At 35.0% G+C, this 9,312-nt stretch overlaps 1 protein-coding gene across 1 annotated transcript; it reads left to right on the top strand.

The window, feature by feature from the left end:
• Positions 1-8,668: 8,668 nt before the first annotated feature.
• On the top strand, positions 8,669-9,312 carry LOC145051060 (uncharacterized). Its single transcript, XM_078999208.1, has 2 exons — positions 8,669-8,689; positions 8,773-9,312. The coding sequence occupies exons 1-2, from the start codon at positions 8,669-8,671 to the stop codon at positions 9,310-9,312; spliced, it is 561 nt and encodes a 186-aa protein (XP_078855334.1).

Genomic DNA, 9,312 nt, shown 5'->3' with positions numbered 1-9,312 from the left:
ATCCTAATGATAGACAAACAACTATTCATTGTTTTTAATTGCCTTAGTTGACCAATCCTCTCTAATGTTTAAGCATCTCACCATTTTGCTTAATTGCAAGCTTTTTAATTCTTCAAATTTTTAGTTTTCAAACAAATCACAAACCCCCCATTCTAGTTTAATTTTAGCTGTTTTGTTTTACTTCACTTGTTTAATTAGATTGCATCAGTACTTAAATACATTCGTTTCCCCATGGATTCGAATAACTTTTTACTAATATATCACATATTATTTTCAAGAAATGGTGAAATTTGCTTGGTGGACTTGACATTTCACCAAGTTTTGGCACCTTTGTCGGGCAGATTGGGTTGTTGTTATTTGATTTTTTATGCTTGGGTATAAATGAACGAGGAAACTATTTTACAATACCGAGATTGAAAAAGAAGCAAAAAAGGTTGAACAAGTTAACCAAACAAGATAAACAACAACTCGGTCAAGCTTCTTCTTCTTCTCCATTAGTCAACATAGAAGACCAAGTTCATACTTCAAGTGATACCGAGACCGAACCAAGTTCTCAAATTGTTGGAAAATTATTTTAAGACAACCAAGTTCTCAAATTGTTGGAAAATTATTTGAAGACATTTCATTTGAAAAATACATATTCATGAATCAAACTCCCCTTCGTAACCCCAAGAACCTCATGTAGATGTGTCACTACCTTGGAATTATGAGAATCATAACTTACCCTATGTCACACCCCGCTAAAGCGAAAACACTAGGTACAAAAATACAAAGGGTCTCAATGGGAAAGTTAAAAGACAACACCAACAATAGTATTAAAAAGCTTTACAATTTACAATAAGTTAATTTTGAACAATTTTAAAAACAGAATTACAAAGTGGTACTATTATAGTACATGTATGCTAGTTGACTAGGATAACTCCTTGTTATGTATGTGCAATATAAGTATGCTAGATGGGTAGGGTCTTACTTGTTGATTGTATGATACTTTTAGGTGTCATGATTGGTTAGGGTAATGATAGTATTGATTGATCGTTGAGTGGATACCCTAGGGGTTGATTGTAGTTTATGTTAGATAGCTTGAGAACTCTTGGTCTAAAGCCTTATTGCATGGTTCTTGTTTGATTTATTACTTTCGGGTGGGATCATTTGTTCGATTGTGTATATGGCTCCCGGCTACATGAGACTATGTATTCACGAGGCGGTTTTCAGTATTAGCATCGGCCCAGGTATGGATAAGGTACCGACGAGAGGTCGCTGATAGCATGGACGCTAGGAGCCGATATGATTCTGACGAGAGGCCGATGGTAGCAGGATGGATGAGAGTCGATAACAATAGTGGCTGATAGCCAGTGGAAGAGTGCCAGTATATGCCATGTATGTTTGTATGTATGTTGTATGCTTATACATATGAGAGTTGGAAGGTCAGTGCTATAGTCGAGGAATTTATATGGATTCATTGTATGTATGGTAGAATCTATGGTATATTATAATATTTATGCTCACAGTTGTGGATAAAACTTTTTGTAGGTTGTTCGTGAGAAGAGATCGAAGGGACTATACACACGCATCAAAGATATTGGTTTCCGCTGTTTTTAATTCGACTATGATAACATTATGGTTTTCAATGAATGTCACTTATTGTGTTTAAGTTAAAGGTTTTAACTGGTTAATCTGTTTTTTAAAATGAAAAAAATCTCTTTGTAATTTTCGGGACATTACACCAAATCATTAGGTTACATCTAATCTAGTGAAAACGTTAGGGTGTTATCACATAATCAATAAACTAAAATAGAAAAACATAAGAAAGGATTTACAAAACATAATCATCAAGCAAACTAATTTGAAATCCTAATGCTTCTAACTTCAATTCTTCAAATCTTCACTCCAAATTACTTCTCCACCTTCAAAATTGACCCAAAAGGGTTTTTGGATGAATATAATGTTGGATTAGTGTCTAAGGCTATAACTATATTTGGTAAGTACTTGACTCGGTTGTGCATGGTCCTTTTGGGTTGCCTTCACCATAGCAACTTGACAGGGTGATTTATAAAGAGAGAAGAGATATTATTATATTAATATATTATGAGAATAATATATTAAAGGGATAATAATATTATTTGATTAATATAAGTCATAAATTAATTGAGAATTAATTTGGTGACTTAAAGAGGTTAATTGAATAAAGGGGCATAAACTGTCAAATGTATGATAGTTGTGTTTTGGGCTATGAATCCTTATGGATATAAGGGTGGACGATTTTTAGGGTTAAAGGTGAAACCCTAGTTATTCAATTAGGGTTAAAGGTGAAACCCTAGTAGCTCATAGTATAAATAGACCCCATGGGTGAGGGAATTCAGCCACTCTTGCAAGGAAGAAACCCAAGAGCCGATTTCCTCACCTCCTCTCTCTCTCTCTCTCTCTCTCTCTCGATCATCCTCTTGGTAGTTGGTGTTTGTAAGCCATTAGAGGAGTGACAATTGTGACTCTAAGCTCCAAGAACAAGAAGTTTCAAGCAAGCAACTTAAGGTATTCTTCTAGATCTGATTTCATATGTTATGAATCAATTGTTTACACTAGATCTAGAATCATAAGCCTTGGATACATTGCATGTTCAATTAGAGAAACCTAGGTCCAATCATTAGGGTTTGCATGTGCACATAGGAAAGTTCTTATGGCTCAAACCCATCAGTGGCATCAGAGCTTTGATTGATTTCTATTGAATTGATGCTTTGGTTGATTGTTTTGCTTAAAAAAATTCATTTTTTTGTGACTCTGACTGGTGAACTCGACGAGTTCCATTGTGGACTCGGCGAGTAGCTCCAACTCGGCGAGTTCACAGTGGAACTCAGCGAGTTCTAGCTCTCACAGGTCCGAAGATGATTCGGGAAACGACAGAGAAAATCATTCAAATTCGGGAACGATTGAAACCCTCTAGAGACCGATAGAAAAGCTACGTAGAAAAACGAAGGAAACCTTTGGAATTCCAGGTAGGAGACTTCGTTCTTTTGAAAGTCTCACCCTGGAAGGGCTTGATATGCTTCGGAAAGCGTGGAAAGCTAAATCCAAGATACATAGGGCCTTTTGAGATCCTTGCTAGAATCGGCCCCGTAGCTTACAAACTCAACCTACCCCACGAAATCAGTAATGTACATTCTACTTTCCACGTCTCGAACTTGAAAAAGTGTCTGTTCGACGAGACTCTTGTAATCCCACTCGATGAGATTGAGATCAACGAGAGCCTCAACTTCGTGGAAGAACCTGTAGAGATCATGGACCGTGAGGTCAAGCAGACGAAGCAAAGCCGCATCCCGATAGTGAAGCATCACTGGAACGCCAAGCGAGGACCGGAATTCACTTAGGAGTGTGAGGATCAAATGAAATTGAAATATCCTCATCTTTTTGCTTAGTTATTTGTAACTACTTTATTGCTTAAACTCTAATTTCGTGACGAAATTCCCTCTAACGGGGGGATGATGTGACAACCCGAAATTTCTATTTGTACAAACCCTACAGTCAAGCACTTCAATAAAAAGTGAAACTCATATCTTCTAATTTTTTTAGCAAGGTTTAAAGTCCGTTTGGGTGTTTTTAATATTAATTCATCAAAAGTACAAATGAAAAGAAGTATTTTCTAGGATTATTGTGTAACAAATAAAACAATTAACACCTTAATGAGGTGTTCATGGCCAAACATTAGGAGTTTGGGCCGTGAACTCCCCTTTGGCTGTGAATTCATGCTTAAAGCATGAGTTTACTCCTTTCCTTCCTCATTTCTCACTTCCAAGCTCAAGAACACCCACATTCTCTCTCAAGTATCATAAGATCTTCTTCCAAATCTTCCAAAAATGTAAGTGTTTGTTCTCTTGATTTGTTGATGCGACACTTCATCTAGTAGTTATACATAATTTCATCCATGAGATCTTCTCTTTTTCATAGATCTTCAAGTGTTCTTCATTTCACCAAGAACACCAAGAACACACACTAGTGTTCTTGGACCTTAAACACTCTTACAAGCTTCCTATAAGTAAGCACAATTCTCTTAACTAGTTATATGCTTAGATTACTTGTTAAACCATTGAAAAACACCAAGGATGCCCAAGAACACATGGGTTTATGGCCAAGGCAATCTCCTTGGGCCGTAAACACCATAAGGTGGTGCATTGTGCCACCATTGCTTCCTAGGGCTTGGATATTGGACTAGAACCATTCATACATGAGCTAAGTACCTTAAACTACAAAATGGTAGGAGTTACCATGGGTTTACGACCGTAAACCCACTAGGGTAGTAAACCCTAGGTCGTAAACTCCATGGGAGTTGGTCCTTGGGCCGTAAACTCAAAAGCAAGGCCTTACACCCCTTTGATGCAACCCTATGACCCCCTAACACTTAAACCAAAGTGTTTTCCACGTTTTAGGATGTTTATACTTGCTTAATTGGTGTTATAATCACTAATTAGATACATATATATATATATATATATATATATATATATATATATATATGCCTTTATATGTTAAATAGGATCATTGTGTGTGTTCAAGTCTTCACTAGACACCTAGCACCTTGTCCAACACTTCCATCCAAACCACTCACTACAGGTGAGTTCATACCCCTTAATCAACCTTTTAAATGTTTTAAATGCTTTTATGGGGGGGGGGGGATACAAGTTGAATCAAACTAGTTATAATATCAATCACATGTGATTTATAGCATGCAAACAAATGGATTTACTATACTTTTAACTGCTTTGTCAACAAAACTACTTCAAAATGATTATTAAACACTTTTTACATGATAAACGATTTATAAAACTTAGTCTTAGTTACAAAATCTTTACTTTCAAATATTTAAACTTATATATTGCCAAATCATGTCTAATGCATATATAGTTATATAAGTAAGGTTTGAAGGACTTAGGACCGATAACTCACCTTAATTCTTGTTCCTTGTTTGGTTGTGGATTTAGCGTACCCTGTTGTTTGATCCTTAGTTATATATCATGTATATATGTGTAGATATAAAGCTTTTACTTCAATTCTAACACTTTGGGTAGCAAAGGTGTATATACTTACTAAGTCATTTATACAACATTACTAGTAAACTATAATAGGTATAGTTTAGAATTATACTACTTACTATTTCTAGTACTATGAAACATACAAAGAGTCAGTTCATACATGATTCAATACATTCTGTAAACAATACATACACTACACTATACACCTGAACATACTATAATGAGAGTCAGAGAGAACATACTACACACTAGAAAGAAAGAGCATACACTAGTACATACTATTCATACACACTAAATACTATACTAAAGAACATACTATGATGAGAATCATGGAGGATATACACTACACTAGTACATACAATTCATACATACTATGACATAAATGTGAACCACTGTTTCAGGGCATGGCATCACCTGCCATGGCTCGATTTGTATCTAAAATCTCTTGGAGGGAGAGCATGAATTTGTGTATAGATCTATACTGTATTGACAATCCTACACCTTACTACTAGCTACAGTGGGATCTGCAGATCTTCGGGTGACAAATGTCATTACTGTTTGACGTATTACAACCTCGTGATTTCCTTAGTCAATTAGTACGGTTACAATTATATCACATTATACCTTAATTAACAATTTGTTTCATAATACAACAGTAGTTACTATATCATAATACTATAGTACTTCGTTATTTTCCCATTACATCTACTTTGTGATCTTCTCACATAAACAGTAATGTAAGAACTATATTTTATTAAATGATAGTCACATTTGGGAGAAATACTCACTTTTACAATAAACAAACATGCAACACTTGATGCCTTGGTAGAAGGCTACTTTTAATAGAAAATATAGGATTTTCTAGGAGTTACAAACCATTACTACAAACATTTTTTACAAACTTATATACTCAAACACTTACAAACATTTTCATGCCAACAATGACACTAAGATACTTATGAACACACCTACTTAAAGCTAATAAACTATTTCAAAATAACTTGTATTCTTAGGCCATCAGTAGATAGGTACAAAGACCAGCTTTTGAGAAGATAGAGCACTTCCAAGACTCATCTTTTACTTTGATTCATATTTTGGTGTCTTATAAATTGTATAGAACACGCTTGTATTAAAATACATTATTAATTCAATGGATGATGTTGTTTGCTTGTTTACTATATTTCTGTGTTGTGATACTGTACATGACGTCCTCCGCCCCAGAACATTTCCGCCGTTCCGGTTTTTGGGTGTAACACAAGACAATACTACTTTCTTTTTCTTCCTTACACTATTATTCTCAACCACCACCTTGCATCTTAAATATAAGCATTGAGTTCTTAAAAAAAATATTTTGAATTGTCTTTAATGAATGATCCACACACAAGAAACCTCTAATGCATTAAAAACTCAATCATTTCCATTTATTTCTTTAGATTTGTTTGAAATATTCTTTTGAGTTTCTTGTATTTCTTTCTTCTTACTCATGTTTCTGTCATATGACCAAAATAAGACATCTTCTTACACCTTTTCTCTCACTCAAAATTTTAATTCAAATAATGGGAAAAATTGGTTGAACTTAACCTTTTTTTATTAGCAACAACATCATAAGTTCGCATACATAGTAGACTTATAATGTTTGACTTTGGCTGAAAAAAAGACACCACCTCTCTTGTTGTCCTTTGATGTCTTGAGAGCCCACTTAAATAACCGACGAAAACGACATGTGAAAGAAACACTGAGAAAAAACTTTATTAGATCTGTAGCTTATGACCATTTTTTGTCACACGATATGTCTTGTCGTCATAACATTTTCGAAAAAAAGACCGAACAACCACTGTAGCTTCTCTTTACCAAAATCATACCCACGTGAAGTTGAAGATAACTATTTTATATTTCGTTCTTTTACAACTACAAAGGAGTAGCCATGAACCTCCTATTAGCCTTCATAAACAATGTAGACCATGCTTCTTCTAAAAGTCTCTCTTTTTTATCTCTTTCTCTTTGACTTAACCTTTTCTTCTGAAATTCTTAATGACCGAAATGCTAATCACATCCATTTGTTTTTGAGTTGTTTTTGTTGGATTAGTGTCTAAGCCTGTAACCATATTTGGTAAGTACTTGACCCGGTTGTGCATGGTCCTTTTGGGTTGCCTTCACCAAAGCAACTTAACTGGAGAAATGATAGAGAAAGCGGTTATTATGGTTTATTAATATATTATAAGAATAATATATTAAAAGAGAAATCATATTTATTTATTTGACATTGGTCAAGAATTAATTAAGAATTATTTTTGTGATTAGAAGAAGTTAACTAAACTAGGGGGCTGAATTGTAATTATGTGATAATTGCAAAGTAGGGCAATGGATGCCCTATGGGATAGGGTGGACGAATTCAAGGGGATAAGGCCCTAGAATTCGTCCATGATAAGGCTTGTGGACTTATCTTATGGGCTGCTTGGTGGGTAAGCAACCAGATAAGGATAAGGAATGAAACCATAATCCCCACACCTATATAAGGACCCCTTGGCTTAGGAAAATTGGCCACTTGATCCTAGAAATTCCTAGAGCCAATTTTCTGCCTCTCCATTTGCTCTTGGTGTTTGTGAGCCATTAGAGGTACTACACTTGTGGTACTTGCTTTCAAAGACAAGAAGATTGAAGATTTAAGTTGTTATTACAACATAACAACAAGAGATATGTAATCCCTTCTACTTTATGATTTTCAAAATAACTAGGAGCATGCTAGGGTTCTTCTTGTGTTCATAATGTTGTGTAACTAATAGTGAAAACATAGATCCGTATCTAGGGTTGCATGCACACATAAGATTGTTTGTATAAAACCCTACAGTTTTTTCCTCTTTAGATTTAAAGATTGTAAAAGAAACCCATGACATAACAACTTTCACTTTCTTTTGGAATTAAGACCATACAACCTATTTATGTCGGTTTTTCTAAATTACTTTTTGGTGGTTGGCTACACACTCTCCATCTGACCCGGAATGAAATCCTATCACCCTTAGATGAAAGTTGTTGAAATGAGAAACCATTGATTTGGTTATTATGAGTTCACGCTGAGAAGTATTTCTTGAAGCAATGTATTTCTTGAGACATTTGACAACTACATCCTCACTTTTGAAAAATTCTAATCGGATAAAGAGATATTAGCTTCAGATGTATGAACTCCTTTCTTCTTCTTCTTCTTCTTCATCATATGGTTTTCGAGTTACTGAAAGCTTGATCTTCTGAATCTTGAACGTATCAGAAAACCTGCTCTGATACAAATTATAGGTTTATATCAATCGGATACACTCAAGTATGAAAAATAAGTAATAAACAAAGAACAAAGAACAAAGAACAAAGAAAAAGACGATCACAAAGATACTTTCACTAAGAAAAAAGGTACTCACAAAGAGAACGAGGTCACAAATACGACACCAAGCTCTATTAAGGTTTCACCCTAATGTTGACTATATACAATTACAATAACGAATAACCGACTAATTAAGAGATGTATACTAATATACATAAAGTTCTGATCCTAATCACTAAGATTAAAGATCAGATATTTATCATATATATACAACATATAACTGCTTAATATAAATATGATCACCGTGATCATATAGATCACAGTGACGCTGATCATTATGGAGCTGGCATTGGCACTGGTAGTCAACATGTAGTGATTGACTCATCAGATCATAAGGTGTGACCTTAAAAAATCAATATTCCATTATTGGATGTCATTAAGCAAATCCCAAGTTATGCAAAGTTTCTCAAGGATTTGTGCACCAACAAGAGGAAATTCAAGACGAATGAAAAGATTCAAGTCAATGCAAACGTTTATGTGGTTATCCAAATGAAATTACCTCCCAAATGTAAGGACCTGGGAGTGTTTGATATCCCTTGCACTATTGGCTATTTGCATGTTGAAGGTGCCATGTTAGACGTTGGGGCCTGGATCGGTTTGATGCCATATTCGGTCTTTCACACTCTTAATGTTGGATCCATGGAAGAAATCAGAGTAATCATCCAACTGGATAAGTCAAGCGTGTTTCCAAGAGGAGTGCTGGAAGATGTGTTAGTACAAGTAAATCAACTTGTTTTTCTCGCCAATTTCTATGTTATTGATTTTGAAGACAAGACACCTTCCAAATCATCTATGATTCTCCTTGGAAGACCTTTCATGAATACCACTCACATGATAATTGATGTCCATAAAGGGAAGATCACCATGGAATTTGATGGAGAGACCATTGAATTCAACAGCTTTAAAGCAATGAAGTTGTAA

Source organism: Lactuca serriola, chromosome 5 (genome assembly GCF_051521515.1).
Source record: "Lactuca serriola cultivar US96UC23 chromosome 5, Lser_US96UC23_V15, whole genome shotgun sequence".
In the NCBI taxonomy this organism is placed as follows: Eukaryota; Viridiplantae; Streptophyta; class Magnoliopsida; order Asterales; family Asteraceae; genus Lactuca; species Lactuca serriola.
This window is presented reverse-complemented; position numbering and strand designations above follow the sequence as displayed.